Source organism: Ammospiza nelsoni, chromosome 8 (assembly GCF_027579445.1).
Source record: "Ammospiza nelsoni isolate bAmmNel1 chromosome 8, bAmmNel1.pri, whole genome shotgun sequence".
Taxonomy (NCBI): Eukaryota; Metazoa; Chordata; class Aves; order Passeriformes; family Passerellidae; genus Ammospiza; species Ammospiza nelsoni.
In genome coordinates this window covers 31,193,671-31,213,483 of record NC_080640.1, presented here as the reverse complement: position 1 = coordinate 31,213,483, position 19,813 = coordinate 31,193,671, and the positions used below count along the sequence as shown (strand labels likewise).

The following is a 19,813-nucleotide window of genomic DNA, read 5'->3' as shown; positions in this document are numbered from 1 at the left end:
AGTTAATGAATGTTTAAAATATCCTGGTGGATTTTGCACAGGAGGAAATAAAGGAAGATGAAAACAGAAATATGCTGCCTACAAGAGAATACTTTAAATCCAGATTGAGGTTTTAATGCAGGACAAGGGAGCTGGACTTGGAACTGGGTTGGGAGAGATTCTTAAAGCCCACCCAGTGCCACCTCTGCCATGGGCAGGGACACCTTCCACTGTCCCAGGCTGCTCCAAGCCCCAAAGTCCAGCCTGGCCTTGGGCACTGCCAGGGATCCAGGGGCAGCCACAGCTGCTCTGGGCACCCTGTGCCAGGGCCTGCCCACCCTGCCAGGGAACAATTCCTAATTCCCAATTCCCAATATCCCATCCAGCCCTGCCCTCTGGCAGTAGGAAGCCATTCCCTGTGTCCTGTCCCTCCAGACCCTTGTAGGAAGTCCCTCTCCATCTTCCACATTTCTGGTAGTCCTCAACTACCAAGACCTACAAGAGATACAGTCCTGGACTAACCACCAAAGCTGAAGCCAAGCACATTTGGGATTTAATAAACAAGTATTTTTCATGAAATACAGGATCCCTGAGGTGGAGAATCCCTGCCAGCCCCTGGAGCCCCAGCGGTGCCCAGTGCCCACCTTGTGCCCAGCCCAGAGCACTGAGTGCCACCTGCAGCCCTGCCTGGGACACCTGCAGGGCTGGGCACTGCAAAGCTCCCTGGGCAGCCCCTGCCAAGGCCTGAGCACCCTTTGCATGCAGAAATTGCTGCTGCTGTCCCAGCTGAGCCTCCCCTGGCCCAGCCTGAGGCCCTTTCCCCTTGTCCTGTCCCTGTTCCCTGGCAGCACAGCCCGACCCCCCCTGGCTGTCCCCTCCTGGCAGGGAGTTGTGCAGAGCCACAAGGGCCCCCTGAGCCTCCTTTGCTCCAGGCTCAGCCCCTTGCCAGCTCCCTCAGCCCCTCCTGGGGCTCCCGACCCTCCAGGTCCTTCTTGGATTGGGGACACAGCCCTGGAGGTCCCTCAGCAGGGCCAGCCCAGAATGGGCTGCTTGGGGTTTAGTGAAACATTAAAGCAGATTATTCCATTGGAGCTTCACTTTCCAACCACATTTAAATCCCATCAAATCCTTCAATACTAAAACCAGCCAAGAGGTTTTTTTCTGCCTCCAAAGATCCCTCAGGCCACAGATTCCAGCACCTGTCAAGGAAACACAAATGTTTCTGTTTCTCAGCAAGTTCCTGGCTCCTGTTCCTCTTTGGGGCTTCCAACCCCAAATGTCTCTCACCAGGGAGGAGAAGGCTCCTGAACAGCCTGGCCCTTCCACTCCTCCCTCCCTGCAGGCACCACAGATGTGCCAGGAGTTAATTGGCAGCACTGAGCTAAATTAGTCATCCTCCCTCAGCACAGGTGACTGTCTGAGCTTAACCAGCCAGAATAATCCCAGCCTTTCAGCAGGAAACCATTTTAGCAGGAGTTTTCCCATCCACCTGCTTCAGTGAGTTAATTAGAGCTCCTTTATTTCACTACTGCTAAACACAGCATTAAGTAAGTTCCTCATCCCTCCAAAAAAAAACCTCAATGAAGAGTTGCCGTTTATTTCCCTATTATGCACAGCTGGTTTTGCGGCAGAACACAATGCAGTAGATAAGGAACAGTAAATAAGTTAGGAGAGAATTGATTTTTAACTATTAGTGCAGCAAGGGGAGGTCTGGTCCTGGTGCATGAGGATGAGGGATGTTCCTGCTCCTGGACCTGGCCAGAAGCTGTTCCTTGATCCCTGATCCCAGGGCACAAGGTCCCACTAATCCTGGACCTGGCAGCACTGGGATCTCTGCTGCCTCTCAGCCTGTTGTTACACACACCAAGGAGTAGAAATATCTTCAGGCATTTTTCAAATATTACAGGCTAGGGAAGGGAAATTGCCCAAAATCTTACTGAAATTCCGAAGGGAAATTGCCCAAAATCTTACTGAAATTCCCCATGAATGAGGTGCTGAAGCTCCTCTGATCTGCTGGCAAATACAGAGAGACATTCTAACACAATAAATCACACTCCTTTCAAGTTTCCAGCCACTCAGAATTTTTTCTAATATAACTATCATAGAATCCCAGAGTGGTTTGGATTGGAAGGGACTTCAAAGTTCAACTTGTTCCACCCCTGACATGGGCAAGGACGCCTTCCACTATCCCAGGCTGCTCCAAACCCCATAGAACCTGGCCTTGGACACTTCCAGAGATGCAGGGGCAGCCACAACTTCTCCGGGCAGTGGCATTTGCAGCCTACAGCATCTTTTACAATATTTAAATCAAACAAAGAAGTAACAGAAACAGTCAAGTGAGCCCTTTTTCTCTGCAGTCCATGTAAAACGGGCTGCTGATCAAAATGAAAAAATTACCAATCCTTTTGAAGTGCCCCTTTTTTCCCCTGGATGCAAGGACTGGCTTGTGCATGGCATGACACAGAGGGCAGGAAGGTGGAGAGGGTTTCAGCAGCTTCAGGGAGTGCCAGGGTGTGGAATCCTTAAAACCAGAGGGTTTGGGGAAAGCTGCAAAAGTCAGGCCTCAGAGACAGCAGAACTGTGATTAGAGCTAAGCAGTAGCCATGAGATTGGTCAGCAGAAAAATTATGTAAAATGTAGAAAAGCAAAGACAAATAGAACAATGGTCTGTGTATTAATGCTTGTCTAGAATAACTCCCTAAGCTACAGAAAAGTTTATCTAGCAAAATATTAGGAAGTTTTAAGCTTAATAATGGAGCTCTGTGCGTTGTGTTTTAAGGCTTACAAGCAGGTATTGTATTCGAAATAAACAAGCATTGTTTAACCAAAGGTGTGTGCTTATGGTGATTGGATGGAACTACTGTCATTGTGCTTTTGCTTTGTGTGATTGGTCAAAAAACTTTTAAAGTGAGTTGTAACATTAAGTTCTTGGTCTGCTGCCTGGGGTGTGAGCTGCTGGCACCTTCCCACTGTCATAACCATGGAATAAGACTGATGCTGGAAAATAAAACAGCTCAAGGCACGTTCCCAGCAGTCCTGTCCTGTTTGTGATTTGTACATGGACCCTCAGCCAGGGAAGCCTGTGCACCTGGAGTTTGTGATTTGTACAGAGCCCTGTGACTGTGTTCACAGGGGCCTTAGGATGAGGAAGGATCTGACTCCATGTTTTAGAAGGCTTGATTTATTATTTTATGATAGATATTACATTAAAACTGTACTAAGAGAATAGAAGAAAGGATTTCATCAGAGGGCTAGCTAAGAATAGAAAAAGAAAGAACGATAACAAAGGTTTGTGGCTCAGAGAGAGTCTGAGCCAGCTGACTGTGATTGGCCATTAATTACAAACATCCAACATGAGACCAATCACAGATGCACCTGCTGCATTCCACAGCAGCAGACAATCAATGTTTGCATTTTGTTCCTGAGGCCTCCCAGCTTCTCAGGAGGAAAATTCCTAAGGAAAGGATTTTTCATAAAAGATGTCTGTGAGAGAGCCCCTCAGCCAGTGATCCCAGGGCAGCCTGTGCACCTGGAGTTTGTGATTTGTGCAGAGCCCCCATCCAGGGCAGCCCCCTGTGTACCTGCAGGTTCAGGAGAACAGCGCCGATCCTCATGGCCTCGCTGACCTCCAGGCTGTACATCAGCTGTGGGAAGCGTGGGGGGCTCTGGTTGTTGGGAGGCAGCACCTCGATGTAAACAGTGGTGATGGAGCTCCTGCAGGGCAAGGGCAAAAATACCAGTCAAAACCAGTCAGAATCAATAAATCCAATCCACAAGGCAACCCACAGTGGTTGATTTACACACTGTGTGTTCTCGAGCTCTAACAGCTTCCCTTTGCTCCTCTAAAAACTTTTTTTTTTTTTTTCAGGATCAAAATATTTTTTCTTCTGGATCAAAAGGAAAGCAAGCTGTCACATTCACAGAATCACTGGATTGGGTTGGAAGAGACCTCCAAGATCATCGAGTCCAACCCAGCCCCAACACCTCAGCTAAACCCTGGCACCCAGTGCCACATCCAGGCTGTTTCTAAACACATCCAGGGATGGTGACTCCACCACCTCCCTGGGCAGAACATTCTAGTACTTTATCACCCTTGCTGTGAAAAACTTTTTCCTAATATCCAACCTATATTTCCCTTGGTGCAGCTTGAGACAGTGTCCTCTGGTTCTGGAGAAAGAGCCCAACCCCACCTGAGCACAGCAACCTTTCAGGGAGCTGTAGAGGAACTCTGAACAGGAAGAAAAGCTCAATTTTCCCCAAAGCAGCTCAAAGTGGTGCAATTTCAAAAACAGAGCAGTGAGATATCAGTGCACACTCCACAAACAAACAGCTCCAGATGTGCTGTGTCCTCTGCAGGCTCAGCTCAAATTCCAGGTTGGAAATTTTGCTATGCACAACAGCCACCCCTGGAGCATCCCTGCTGGCAGCCAGCTTGCTTCCATTGCTTGGAAAAGGGGGAGCAGGAAATGCTGGCACAGAAGGAAATGCTGGGAGAAGGTAAGCACACAACTCTGCTGTAATGCTGTGGGTCAGTAATCCCCATTTCAGAGCAATAAATCCCATTTCAGAGCAGTGGCAATGCAGGAGGCTGCAAACCCTTGAGCTGCACTGAATCCCTGTCCCAAACAGACTGCAAACAGCATTCCAGATGGAATATTGAAGGTTCTTTGGGACACCGAGGACCCTGCACAGACCATCCTGTAAACCCACTTGATATCCAACAGCCTCAATTGAGAAAGGGAGCCAGGAGTCCCCCAGGAGATGGGAGATTAAAAATCTGACTTTAAAGGATCTTCCTCTTGCCTCTCTGCTCCATTAGCCCACCTGCCTCCCCTCCTGGATGTCAGCACAGCATCCCCACCCCACAACAAACTCCTGAGAAGAGCAAGTGCTGTGCTGCAGGTGTAGCTTTTCCCCTCATAAATACTTGGATTTATGTTGATATATCTCAGGTTTTAGAGCCACAGGAAAGAAAACAAAGGGATTTGTCCCAGAGAAGAAAAGAAGAAGAAAATAATCAAATTAAAGAGCTGCTTATTGCAGAGCTAGCAAACTCCAGAGCTTTTTTAGAGGGTCCTACCCAAAATTACCCAACATTTATTGTTGGGATGGATGGGATATTGGGCATTAGGAATTGTTCCCTGTGAGGGTGGGCAGGCCCTGGCACAGGGTGCCCAGAGCAGCTGTGGCTGCCCCTGGATCCCTGGCAGTGCCCAAGGCCAGGCTGGAGCATCCTGGGACAGTGGAAGGTGTCCCTGCCCTGGGACTGGATGGGCTTTAAGGTCTCTCCAAGCCCAAACCATTCTGGAATTCTTGGAATAGTGAGCAAATTTTCTTCATATATTTAAGGCAAAATCACAGAAGGACAGCACTAATAGTCCACAAACTAAAAGCACTCTAATATGAAATGGCTTTTTTTGCAATTCCAATCCATTTTTTATTAACACCTTGCATTTTCCCCTGTGTCTTTTGTGTGGGTTATAGCCCTGTTAAGGACCTGGCAAATTCTCCTTTGGCATGGGAAGGGGATGGGACTGAGCCAAGCACTGCGGCTGGTGTTTGCAGGTGAATACACAGAGACCAGCACAGCATTTGGGAACTGCAGAGAGCTCCCAAAATCACTCCAGCATGAAAAAACAGCTATTGTACTCCACCAGCTGATTGAAAGTCAACTGCATCCCCATCTCTGCTTAAATCATCTCCACATGGAATCATGGAATGGTTTGGCTTGGAAAGGACCTTAAACTCATCCAGTGCCACCCCTGCCATGGCAGGGACAACTTCCACTGTCCCAGGCTGCTCCAAGCCCCATCCAGCCTGGCCTTGGCACTGCCAGGGATCCAGGGGCAGCCACAGCTGCTGCGGGCAATTATAAAATTCAGGATGAATGGATTTCCATCTATGTGGACCAACCTATCTTGACTTGCTCCAGCAGAACTCTGCATCACCAAGTGATATGAATCCCACATGCAGCAATCTGAGGGATTGTGAAAAGCTTAAAGTCTGACCTGAAGTTCTTTGATTTTACAAATGCTGTTATTTTTTTTCCAAAACCAGAAATTGTTGTGCTTCAATATAGAAATGGGCTGTGCAGGGAAGGGGTGAATTCTCCAGCCCTAGAAGGTTTCAAGAAACAACTGGATGTGGCACTTGCCGCTGTTTATGTTGAACTTGGAGGTCTTTCCCACCTTAACAATTCCATGATATCTCAATAACTTACATGAATAATTATAATTAATCATACTCAAACCCCAAATCTCAGTTGGGACACAGCCACTCACCGACACTTTAAAATGTCATTCCATGAAAAAAAAAAAAAAAAAAAAAAAAAAAAAAAATACAAACCTACACAGAATTGCAAATTCCAATTTAAATTTGTGTTCACAAAGGCTGCAGAGCTAAAATTCCTGAGCCAGGTCAGTGGCTGGGTTTTGCTTTGTGCATAAGAAAGGCAGAAACTGAAATCCAGCCACTTTCCAGGTGACTTTGGTTATCCTGGCAAAGCTTTCCATTTCTTATTTGCCTTAAAGGCATTTTCAGAGGAGAAAGCCCAGGCTCCCAACAACCATCCTCAGAAATAAATGTGTTTAGGCAACACAAAGATTTCTCCAGCACAAAAGGAGCTGATGGCAATCAGAGCTGTAATGTGGAGCCACACCATGGGGATCTCAGACTCTCTGAAGGGGAATTACTGATTTTTGGCCTTCTCTTTGAAGCACTACACAAAATAAATGCATAATTGTCCTCAGTCTTCTCCTCAGCACTACCAGCAGCCTGCTACCAGCTCGAGAGGGTTTATCAAAAAAAGCAAGCAGGAGGAAAAAGAGAGTGAAATTCAACCAAGGGACTGCTACCAGATGTTAATTTTATGAACAACTTAACAAGTTGAATGGACAGTAATTATAAAATATGTGCACACAGCATGACCTGCTTTCTTGGAGACATGACAGAAGCAGCAGGTCCTGAGGAAAATCCAATTACTGAAATCCTAGTCTTGTATTTTATTTCCTTCTTACATTTCCCATTTGAAGAAGAGGTTTTCACTTTACAGCTGTGGGAGGTTTGAATGCTGGAACCTCCTGTTCCTCCCTTCATGCTCTTTGGATAAGGAGGTTGCACATTACCAATACCAGGCTCAGAACACAAGAGACATTTTTTGTTACCTCCACAACTTCATGACATGAATTTTGGCACACTTAGAACACAAATTCCACAGAAATAGGTAAGCAGGGCTTGATAGCTTTGCTGGTTTTTCAACATATAGATCATAGAATGGTTTGTGTTAAAAGGGACCTTAAAGATGATGGTGTTCCCCTCCCTGCCTAAATCCTAAATTTGCAGTCTGCTCTTTTTCAGATGGGGTACAACAGAGATAATTCTGCCCTTAGGAATTTTGGTCTTAGCAGGGACACTGCACACCCTACACCTGGAGAGGTTCTCCAACTCAGCCACCCCATTCTCTGGGATCCTGTTTGCATTTTCTGAACAAAAAGCATCTCCCTTCTCACTTGCTTTCTTCTTCCCACCCCTTCACCTCAATGAATGAACAGACATGCACAGTGACAGCACAACTGGGAATTTTTAAACAACAGACCATGGCAAGCAAATAAAATCATGAAAACCCAGTGCTGTGAGGGAAACATCACTAAGGACCACAAATATCTGTGATATTTTTGCCCAACATCCAGGAGGAATGATGAGGAGGACTCCATTGATATCAGAAGGCTAATTAATTACTTTATTATACTATAATATTCTATAATACTCTATTACCTTATATCTAAGCTGAATCTGCCAGGCACTCAACTGCACCATGTCACCGTGATATTTCCTGAAAAATCCCTTCACCAGGACTACTTCTCCTGGGAAGCTGAGAAGCCTCAGACAAGAATGAAAACAATAATTATGTGATTGCTTTGGAATGTGGTCTGGACATTGTTTACCAACAGGTGCATCTTTGATTTGGTCCATGCAAATTGTTTTTACTAAATGACCAATGACAGCCAGCTGTGTCAGACTCTCCGAGTCAGTCAGGGGTTTTTATTATTCATTCTTGTGAAACCTTCTAATGTATCCTTTCTCTTTCTTTAGTATAGTTTTAGTTTGTTATTCATTTTTATAATATAAGTACATAAAATAATAAATCAGCCCTCTGAGAACTTGGAGTCAAATTCTCATCTCTCACCTCATCCTGGGGACCTCACAAACACCACACACAACACCTCTTGACTGTCAGCCAACAGTCCCAACACACATAGTTGGCCCTGATAGGCCAAGGAAACCAAACACCAACACTTTGGGTAAACAATCTCCATATTTGGAGAGAATCTCCATTCTAATTTGGCACAAACACAGGCACAGGAAATGAAACAAGGATTGTTTTGATCATTCTTTTCTCTGCTTCTCCCAGGTTCAGAGAATGCGAACCCCGCACACAAAGGGCAAGAATTCTACTGCGTGTGCCATTTTTCCAGAACAGAGGTGTGGCCTAGAGACATGGGAGTGTGGCCCAGGTGTTATGGCTGAGCTGCTGGAGTAATTAGAGGGTGCATTAATTACCTTCTCTGCGCAGGGGGGGCACAGTCAGATGCTCTGACGGTGAGGGCGTAGGTGCGCCCCACGACCAGCAGCACCCCAGGAGCGATGGTGATCAGGCCCGTGTGCTTGTTGATGATGAAGTCCCCCTGAGCCCCAGCCAGGATTTTGTACACTATCTGCCCATTGGCTCCCTCATCTGCATCCACGGCCGTCAGCTGCAAGGCAAAACCACAGCGTCAGCAGGAGAACACCTCCGGAGGCTCTGGGAAGGTGATTCCGGAGGAGGAGAGGAGAGCTCGGACATCTGGAATGCACACAGGAATTTCTAACAAACATACAGCTGAAATGTACAGTAATAAGTCTTTCTAACAAAGATACAACAAACAATTCTAATTTCTAACAATTCTAATTTCTAACAATTCTAATTTCTAACAATTCTAATTTCTAACAGAGACAGCTAATAAGTCCACAGGTTCTCAGAAGGTGATTCTGGAAGAGGAGAGCTCAGACATCTGGAATGCACACAGGAATTTCTAACAAAGATACAGCTGAAATGTACACTAATAAGTGTTTCTAACAAAGATACAACAAATATTTCTAATTTCTAACAATTCTAATTTCTAATAAAGAGACAGCTAACAATTCCACAGGTTCTGGGAGGGTGATTCTGGAGGAGGAGAGGGGAGCTCGGACATCTGGGATGCACACAGGAATTTCTAACAAAGATACAGTGAAATGAACAGTAATAGGTGTAAAAACATCATGAAGCAGAGAAAAACTGCTTGCTGAAGACTGCAAGTCAATTATTTTAGGGTACAAATTAAGAAACTTGTTTAGACTGAGCTTATTCCCTGTGGGTTGGAATATATAAGACTTTCTCATGTGAGAAGATGACTTTTTGGTCTTCTTTGACAACTTTTGTCATTCAATAGTAATGAGAGGTTTGTATTTATTTTTTTCCCACCTTTCTGTCCACTTTTACAGGTGACAGCCCTGGTAGTGCCAGCAAGTCCCACCTCCAGGCCTGGCATTCCAAGTCCTCCTTATGCAGAGCTGGAGAGCAATGTTTGTATTCATATGCACCTACTGCTGTGGAAGCCAAGGGGAAGGGAAATGGTAGTTGCTCCCATATAGATACACACCTGGAATCCTGGAATCAGGTGGGAAAAGCCCTCTAAGATGGACAAGTCCACCTGTTAACCCAGCCCTGCCAATGCCACCATGTTTCCAAGTGCCACGTTGTCTTTAAATGCCTTGAGAAAAATCTAAATCCTGGCATTAAATCCAAATTTCAGTGGTGAGCATAATGAAATGAGGGGGTTCTTCTCTTCACCCAGGAAAGGCAGTGGGTTTATCCCTTTTCTGTAGTGAGCCACACTAAACAAAGACACTCATAGACAGGAATTAGAGCCCAGGGAATATATTTGCTTTTAGTGAATAATGGAAGAAAATCCCAGAGTGGTTTTGATTGGGAGGGACCTTAGAGCTCATCCCATTCCTCTCCTTGCCATGGGTGGGGGACGCCTTTCACTATCCCAGGTTGTTCCAAGCCCTGTCCAACCTGGCCTTGTTGTCTCTTCCTCCTTTAGGAGTTGTTTTGCTGATACACAGGTTCCTCACCTGCCTCTTCATTCTGTAGGAAAACATTCCCTCAAACAGCACAAGGAATGACAAAGTGACCTGAGCATCACTGGAACATCCAGGAGGCACAGGATCCAGCTGTGCATCCAGCTGGCAGTGGAACTTACAGGGAATGATGGCACCATGGGGTCCTCTGCTGCTCCCAGCTCCAGATGAGCAGTGGGAGGTGGGGAATGGGAAAGGGCACCAGCAGGGGTGACAGCAGAGCTGTGCTGGGATGTCCAAAATAATCCCAGCCTCAGGAAGGATCCCTGCAGGGATCTCAGTGTGAGGATAAAAATTCAAAGGTCTGTGCCCTGGCTTTCCTGACACAAACACTCCTGCCCTGGGGCAACACGGATGGAGGAGAGGAATGCTGGATGTCAACAGCAAGGGAAAACCTCAGCAACAACTGCAAGGCCAAGGATGGGATCAAAAACCACTTCCTGAGGCAAGGCCAGCCAAACAGCAGCCTCAGTTTCTGCCTCTGGGTCCTTGTCACTTGTCACCTTGTGACACCTGAAGTCAGAGACAGGAACTCCCTGGCAGTCCTGCCATGCTATGATAGAAAATCAGAACAGTGCAGCATCACATCAACTTCAGCAGCTCACAGCCTCCCACAGCACCACCCAAGGCTGCCAAACCAGCACCCAAAACTGCCAAATCACCACCTACAACTGCCAAACCAGCACCCCAATCTACCAAGTCATCACCTAAAGCTGCCAACCACCTCCCAGAACTGCCAAAGAACATCTAAAGCTGCAAACCACCGCCCAAAACTGCCAAACCACCGCCCAAAACTGCCAAAACTCCTTTGCTCAAGGATAGCTGAAGATTCAGAATAGCAGAAACCAAACCTTGCCAGTAAAACAAGAATAAACCCCAAAGCTGCAGTATCTGAGTAAATCCCATTTGCACACAACATTGGGCACCAAGGGGAGGATGTGAATTCATGGAATCATGGAATGGTTTGGGATGGAAGGGACCTTAAAGCTCATCCAGTTCCAAGGGCAGGGACACTGTCCACTAGACCAGGCTGCTCAGAGACCCATCCAGCCTAACCCTGGACACTTCCAGGGAAAAACTCAGGTTTTCTACTGGTTTGTAAGATAATCTTGAACCCTCATGCACAAAGGCTCAATCAAATATAAAATTTCATTTAGAAAGTCATAAATATTCTGCAAACCAAGAACTAAGCCCACAATAGCTTTAAAAACAAATCTTAAATCATCTCCTACAGCATTTTAGGACACATTGTATCATGAACATAGGAGAAATGCTTGAAATACTCCAAAAATCATGGAACAGAGGCCATCTCCTCTTAAAAATTCAAAAAGCAAATTAATATTTGTGTGTTTTTTGTTTTTTTTAATCTATCTCATTCTCTTATTTCTTTTGGAATTCTGAAGGAGCCATGCTATGAAAACTGCAATTTAATTACTTCTTCTATAGCTCCTATACATACCTGGGTGTGTTAATTAACCTTGCAGAGAATAATTATCCACCCAACTGACAGAGCTGTAAAAACCTTGTCTGCTGAACTTCAAAAGTAACACATTGTCACCAAAAAAAAAAAAAAAAAAAAAAAAAAAAAAAGACAAAGCCTTTATGCAAAATACAGGGTCCTGAGGATTTAATGGCAGGATTTGGAACCTGGCCAGTTTTTACTGGGACGACATCAAAAAAGAAAATTAATTGACTACACAAGCACAGAGATTTAGGAGGTTAATTAAACCTACAAATGCTTGGAAAGATAAGTAATTTGAAAAACATTTTGGGGGCAAAACCAAGAATCAAACTTGGGATTAAACTGAATTAAGGTTTAGCTGCTGCCATAATATATGATTCCAGAAATCCCATCTCCAGCTGTCCCAGCCCGATAGAGCTCCATAGTTAACAAGATTTAAGAAAAAGGGGCTAAAATGTAAAGGGAGATGAGCAAAACAAGGTTTCATTTACTCTGCTAAGAAATTTTCATCCAGCAGGATCAGCTCCATTGCATCAACATTTAATGTACTAAAAGTTTGGCAAAATAGTTGTGGATTCTGCTGCAGCAAGAAGTGGGTTTTTGGGGAGGAAAATGAGATTTAGGAGTGGCTTTTTTGGGATGAAAAGGAGATTTAGGAGTGGTTATCTAAGAAGGAAAAGGAGGTTTGGTAATAATTTTCTTGGGGGAAAAAAGGAGATTTAGAAGTGGTTTTCTTGGGAGGAAAAGGAGATCTAGGAGTGGTTTTCTTGGGAGCAAAAGGAGGTTTGGGAATGGTTTTCTTGGGAGGAAAAGGAGATTTATAAGGGTAGCCTTAAGCTCACAAAGATATATTGGTCATGATATAAAACCTGCTCAGACTCAGTTCATTACTGGAGGAAACTGGGCTTCAGTGTTTGACTTTGAACCTTCTCAGAGCAACATTTGGGGTCACCTGGTCCTGGACAGATAAAATGATGACCAACATTCCCTGCAGCTTTCACCAGATTCAGTATGATGGAAAAAATCCAGGATTGTCATGAGATATTCCTGAGCTTGAGTCACCCCCACATGATGATCTCTGAGTAGGTTAAATTACTTTTTCATTATCTCCTCCAGGCATTCCATCAAGCCTCAATCCATTATTTTTTCCTTGACTCTGCAGGCATGTTGGCTGAGCAATGCAAACAAAGCCCAGTTTTGTTTTCTCTCTCGGATAATCAGGTTTGCTTTGGAAACGGGAATTAATTACCTGATGGGCAAAAGGTTGCAAATAAACATATAAATAAAAGATGAGGTGAGGTTTGGAGAGGACTTCTGTGAGGATTGTTTTAGGGAAACATTCAGGAGTGGTCAGGCATGGAACAGGTCACAGCCCCAAGGATGCTCAAGGAGTTTGGACAACATTCCCAGGGGTGCACAGGGTGGGATTGTTGGGGTGCCTGGGCAGGGCCAGGGCTTGGATCCCCTGTAATGCAAATGTAATTCCATCAATTACATTTACAGCCAGTTCACAAGTTTTCCTGTAAAGACCAAACACAAAAAATTTCCTTATGGGAGAGGAGGTCCATCTCCAAGATGGATCCATGAGGGTCCCTTCCAGCTGAGGATATTCCATGATCTTAAGATTTGGAATATCTATAACTAAATTGTCTTGCTCTTTTATGGCACAATGCACATTTAAGAGCTGTAAATCAAGAATTTAGGCTAAGCTGGACCTTAAAAATTAGTTTGTACTGGTGCTATCAGACAAAATTGTTTCAGTGGGGAACAGGGCACTGATCCCCTGCGTATTTTATTCTCCATTTTCCATCAGGGAATAATTTAATTGTTCTTGGAAGAGAGCCCTTGAACCTGAGTCATGCCACTGCACTAGAAAATGAGGCAGAAATTAAGATATGTAGATAATTTGAGGTAGGATCTAAGAAGAGCAAAACTGAGATTGTTCAGCCTGGGGAAGAGAAGCTTTGGGGTGACCAAATTGTGGCCTTGCAGGGCCTGAAGGAGCCACAGGAAACATGGAGAGAGACTGGGGACAAGGGATGGAGGGACAGGATAAGTGGGATGTCTTCCCAGTGCCAGAGGGCAGGGCTGGATGGGATATTGGGAATTAGGAATTGTTCCCTGGCAGGGTGGGCAGGCCCTGGCACAGCTGTGGCTGCCCCTGGATCCCTGGCAGTGCCCAAGGCCAGGCTGGACAGGGCTGGGATGCTGGGAGGTGTCCCTGCCATGGCAGGGGTGGCACTGGATGGGATTTAAGGTCCCTTCCCACCCAAACCATTCCATGATTCCATGAATTACATTTATGGCCAGTCCACAAGTTTTCCTGTAAAGACAAAATACAAAAAAATCTCCTCATGGGCCAAGATTTAGGTGAATAATACTTTTTGCCACCCTCTGTCCCTTCCCAGTTCTCTCATTTTCCTGCTCAATACTCCCTATTCCCTGCATCCTGAATACAAAAATGAGAGATGGCTAAAGAAAACCAGTGGATTTAAATTATTGAGATGAAATTGTTGCACCGCTGCTGCAAACTCCACCCATCAATGTGCAACTCATTTCAATATCTGAGTCACAGCAGTGAAAAAATGGGAAACTGGGCAGAAAAAATATAATAACATAAAAAAGATGGAATTAAGTACTTTACTAGGTTTACTGTTAACAATCTTTCTACAGACAGTTATAATTTACCACATTTAACTGTTTTAAAGTACAGATTTCTCAATTGAGAAACTCTCAGGGAGCACAGTAAAATACCTATGAAAGGAGAAGGAAAAATGAGAAAATTTCAGGTTGAAAGGAGCAAAACACATAGATTTAAACTTAACTCTTCTCAACCAAGGCCTGAAACAATTTCACAAGTACTGAGAGGAGACAACTGAAATAAAAATAAAACCTCTTTTTGTCACTTCTCTGAAAGGGAAAGAAGGAAAAGTCCTTTGTCTAACCACCCAGGCAAAAAGAAAATAAAAATGGGGGAAAATAGAATTCTGCTTGTAATTTATATATTTGTCTGCTATTTGTGGTTATTTTCAAGCAGAACGTAAGAATTTTTAAATTTCCTTTATTTTTTAAGAGTGTACCAGACAGCAAACACAAGTAACTTAAAAGCTTTTATGTTTTGGGGCTATTTTCAAGAATAAAATCAAAACAACGTCCCACAAAATGAGGCAGCAAGAAAGCACAAACTGGGGTTATTTGTCCATTTTATTTGTACATTGTCCTGCAACTGACTCGGGGAAAAAATATAAGAGATATAAGAATATTACCCTAAGGATAATAAAACCAAGTGGCTGAAAATCATTCTGATTATTACAGATGGTTATGAGACTGTCCAGACACTCTGAGGTCAGTGTTCTTTTTCTAACCTGCTTTTCTCTGATCAGACAAAGTGGTTTTATGAACTTGTTTTCCCCTGGGAGCTGTCAGAGATGAGAATCCTCTCCCAGCAGAGGATCCTGACCCCAGGAGGGAGGGTGGGGTAAAGGGTGACTTTGCTCCTTGTAGAAACAATAAGATGAGCACCTCTCAAAATCATTGTGTCAGGGTTCAAAAATGGGAAAGAAAAGTCAGTCTGGCCTTTGAGAAAGTCTCTATAAAGTCTTTAAATATATGAAGTGTATATATATATATTTGTAGGTATTTTATACCTAAAGATTGAGCAACCTACCAAAGAGGGCAGCTGCCCAAAATCCTCATCAGGGAGTCATGGAACAGTTTGAGTTGGAAAGGACCTTAAAGCCCATCCATGACAGGTGTCCCTGTCATGTCAGGGACACCTTCCACTGTCCCAGGCTGCTCCAGCCTGGCCTTGGGCACTGCCAGGGATCCAGGGGCAGCCACAGCTGCTCTGGGAATTGCATCCCAGGCCCTCCTAACCCTGCCAGGGAACAATTCCTTGCCAACATCCCATCCAGCCCTGCCCTCTGGCAGTGGGAGCCATTCCCTGTGTCCTGTCCCGAGTCCCTCTCCAGCTCTCCTGGAGCTCCTCCAGGCCCTGCAAGGCCACAGTTTGGTCACCCCAGAGCTTCTCCTGTCCAGGTGAGCCCCCCCAGCTGTGCCAGCCTTTCCTCCCAGCAGAGCTGCTCCATCCCTCTGCCCATGCTGGTGCCTGCCCTGGGCTCTCTGCAGCAGCTCCAGGTCCCTCCTGTGCTGGGCCCTCTTTATTTCTGGCATCATCACCAGTCCTCTGAAATCCTAAGACCTGACCCTCCGGTTTTTGTTTTTTTTTTTTTTTTTTTTTTTTTAAGCTGAGTAATTGAGAAACTCAGATCATCTGGCAATGTGGGATGAATTGAAAAACAACTCCTCTCCCAAACCAGCTGGAATTTTCTACCTTCCCCGTCTGATCAGATTATAAACTCACAAAATCTGCAAGTAGTCATGTGCTGACTCTGCAGACAGAAGCATGGATTTGGGAAAACTTCACTCTTGGAATTTAAATTTTTAGCAGAGGTGAGCTAAAGGCCCTAACTTCCCTATTATTCCTTTCCCAAATAACCTGTTCTTGCTCAATTTTCCTAAGAAATGTGTCCTCCTGCTCTTTGAAAGCCTCCAGGCTTGGAATACGTTTGCAGCTGCAAGGCCAGGGTGTGTTTGAGGATCTGGAGAGCAGCACCTTCCCTCTGAGCACAGAAACACTTCAAACAACCCCAGGAGCTGCTCTGCTTCATCTCAGGTACCATTAACACACCTCAGGCAGCTCAGGGCATCCTCAAGGCCAATTTTGAGTAGAAAACATTTTTTTTCCCCGGCAAAAATCTCATTTAGCAACAATTTCTGTCTCATGCTCCCTGGCTCCTTCATGACAACAGTATTTGCTGTTGTGTTCCCACCCAGACTTGTGCAGCATTTTAACAATTTAAATATGCTTCAAACTTTTCTCTTTCTCTCAAATTTTGCTGGAAATGCCCCTGTGGCTGTTCCTGATGGTTTTTAAGCACTCATGGCCAAATTGATGAGGGGACAAAACACCACACAAAAAAGAGTTGAAGATGCAAAGGCACAAGTATATCTCAATTTTCATTTCAGAAAATGCCACTTTCTGAACCATCTCCTCATCACTACTACACTCAAATTAATTCCTGATTACTGTTCATAAAATGGCATTTTATACTTAAGTCAGCTGATTAATTTTATTTTCCCAGTATTGCCACTGCCTTCAACCACTCTGGAAAGCCACCAATGGCATCTTGTCTACTCATCCATCTGGACTGGCAGCACTCAGAGCAGGGCTGAGATCTTAGAAGAATTACACAAAAAGAGCCTTTTTCCTTTAATTTCAGTGGCACCAGGATTCACCTCCAGTTGTGGTCTAAAACAAATCAGTGCTGGCAAAATTTAATTGAAACTGCTGCTCTCTGGAGCCTTGTTCAACCCATTTTTCATTGCTCATTTGCTCTACAAACAAAGTTGCAAAAACCAGCAGGTTTTCTGGCATGGAAAAACATTCCTGGTTATGTCCTACTCCACTGCTTACCTTTTCTCCCAAAATGTTTTATCTCAATGTCCTGCCAATAAAGGAGGATTTTCTTTTTCTTTTTGAGATTTTTCAGCTGAAAATTTTTTTGTGGAACCTCAGAGGAAGCTGCTGAGCTGCAGCTCTACAGGTAGAACAGGCCTGACATTTAGTATTAGCAATTTTGAATAGATATTTAATTACTGAAGTGGATGCAGACGCCCAAACTTCATTTCAACCTTGTTTCAGTGCATTTCCGATTGAGATGAACAAGGCCATGTACTCCTAACAAAAAGTGAGTTAACAAAGGTAATAAAAGCCCTGAAATTACCTTAATAACACCTTCCCCAGGCTGCATATCCGTATAGATCTTGACACTGTAGGAAATGTTGGAGAAGGTTGGGGTATTATCATTTGCATCGATCACCACGATGTTGACAGTCACTGGGACACTCTCCTGGACTCCATCAGAAGCTGCCATCTTGAAAGGGACAAAAAAAGCAGGACAGGAAGGTATTTTAATGGTGTATTCTCAATACAATTCCAAGAGCAATCCAATCCCAACAGGAGAAACTACAGCCTGACAACCCAAAATCAGCATTTGGTTTCTCTCTGCATTTACAGTTACAGGAGGATTCAGCATGTGCAAGACTCAGGGCAAATGCAAAGCAAACACATCCAAACCTTTCCAGTACAGAAGCGAGAGGGAATAACTTGGAATTTCCCAGGGATGAGGCTGGGATTGGAGCTGCTGAGTTCATGGGTTTTCACCTGGGTATTACCACACCTAGGATCTCTGTTAAACCTTATGGCTCAGGTTTCAGCTTTTATATTTTTCAGATTCTGTGCTGCTTTAGTGTGTGGGTCTGAGCTTCACACTAAGGGATGGTGAGCTCTGTGCACAGAGCAGGGAGACAAAACAATTCCTGCTCTAGCTGGGGACCAAGGACAAATGATCCAAATCTCAGGCCCAAGAACATAAACAACGTGGGCTGAAGAGAGAAAAACAAGCAGGATGGGACTGCATGGGCTAAAGCTGGAATTGGACAATTAACTCCAATATGCAAATGGAGCAGAAATTATAAAAATGAGAGACCTCATGACCAGGTGTCCATTTTGTGCCCATTTTGGTTCACCTTGGGTGCAGCCCTGGCTGGGCTCTTGTGCTGCCCAAGGTGGATCCATGGAGGAGATCCTTTTAATAAATCCCCACTTTATTCTTTAACTCGGTTCTAGGGCAGCCTTCTCAAGGCATCAGACCTCCCAGACAACATTTTGAGGTGGGAATTACTCTTTTATTCCACAGAGGAATCTGAGCTCTGCTTTCCAATGACAATGGACAGAAAATAGGGAGGCACAGACTGGAAACCCCTGCAGAAGAACTGGGTTTACCCACAGCCCATTTCCAAATAACTGTGGAGCTGTTAAGGGGTTCACCCACAACCTGAGGGAATACTAAATCCATTTAAGCTTTTTCTCCTCCTCATATATTTTTTTAATACTACTGGCTGTGCTTTCTGTTCATCTATTTTTTTTTTTTTAATTTGGGCCAAAAATAAAGAAAAAAGCCCAAGACAAAGCTCATGTTTCTGGCTCCAGGGATTTGGGGAAAAAGGCAATGAGAAAACAAGGCTGGGAATAAAAAAGAGGGTTTAGATCCTGCTGTGGGATGAGGAGCAGGTGCCAATCCTGGGGCCATGGAGAAGGTGCTGGCAGGGGAATCTAAAATGCTGCACTCAACAAACTCATCCTTCACCGCTCTCCCTTTTCTGGGTGATAAGCACTGTGCTGATTGGATAAGAAAGATTAGGCAAAAATCACATTTTTGTGTGGGCAAAATCCCGGACAACATCCTTAAGACATGGTAGTATTTTGTTAACAAAGCAAAAGTGATTTTATTTACTTGTAGCTCTATGGATGCAGAGTTTGTTTTGTATTAAACTATATTATAATATAATATTGCAATATCTAGATTATAATATTAATAATAACAACAATTAATAATAAATTACTTAATCATTAATGAGAATTAATTATAATTATTATAACTATAATTAATGGTTAATTAATGATAAATAATTAATTATATTTTATATAATATGGCTATTGTAATATATTATAATGTTTTGCGGCAGTTCTACTGTAAAGAAGAGGCTTGAGTTGATCAGCAGAGAATCATAAATTCCTTTAGGTTGGGGAAGATCTCCAAGATTGAGTCCAATCCCTTCTGTTAATACATTTTTCCTAATATCCAACCTAAACCTCTGGATACCAGTCAGAGGGACAGAAATTATGCCTTGTTTTCTTGTATTTTCCTTCCATTTGTGTTTCTATTAATCTCTGACCTTGTTGTTTTATGTCTGAGCAAGATTTTTGTGTCACACCATTTTTCTATTTGCAAAAATATAAAAGATACAGCGCTGATGTCTGATGGAAATATTTTTTACACCCTAGAGATAACAATTGCCACTATAATGAGCAGACCTTTAAATTTTGCTCTGAAACTTGGAGATAAATAGCTTTTGGATGTGAGAGGGTTGTATTTTTTGAACTTACAGAGAAGGTGTAGAGCTGCTGGACCTCCCTGTCCACGGGCTGCAGCAGGGTGAGGTAGCGGGTGATGCCACTCGGGGTCACAGTGAAAAACGTGGTGTAGTCGTTCAGGAAGAGATGGAGCTGTGGATCCTTGGTCTTTCAACAACATCAAGGGGAAAAAAAAAGAGCATTTTGTTATTAATTCAGAGGGAGACTAA

General features: G+C 44.1%; 1 protein-coding gene across 1 annotated transcript in view; it reads right to left on the bottom strand.

Annotated features, from left to right (window-relative positions):
* The window catches only part of PCDH15 (protocadherin related 15), a 311,085-nt gene that overhangs the window by 122,965 nt on the left and 168,307 nt on the right, over positions 1-19,813 (bottom strand). The window contains exons 13-16 of the mRNA XM_059476704.1: positions 19,617-19,751; positions 17,392-17,541; positions 8,539-8,732; positions 3,561-3,693 (exon numbers count right to left, since the gene is read on the bottom strand). Coding sequence (XP_059332687.1) covers positions 3,561-3,693; positions 8,539-8,732; positions 17,392-17,541; positions 19,617-19,751 — 612 coding nt within the window. The remainder of the gene's footprint in view (positions 1-3,560; positions 3,694-8,538; positions 8,733-17,391; positions 17,542-19,616; positions 19,752-19,813) is intronic.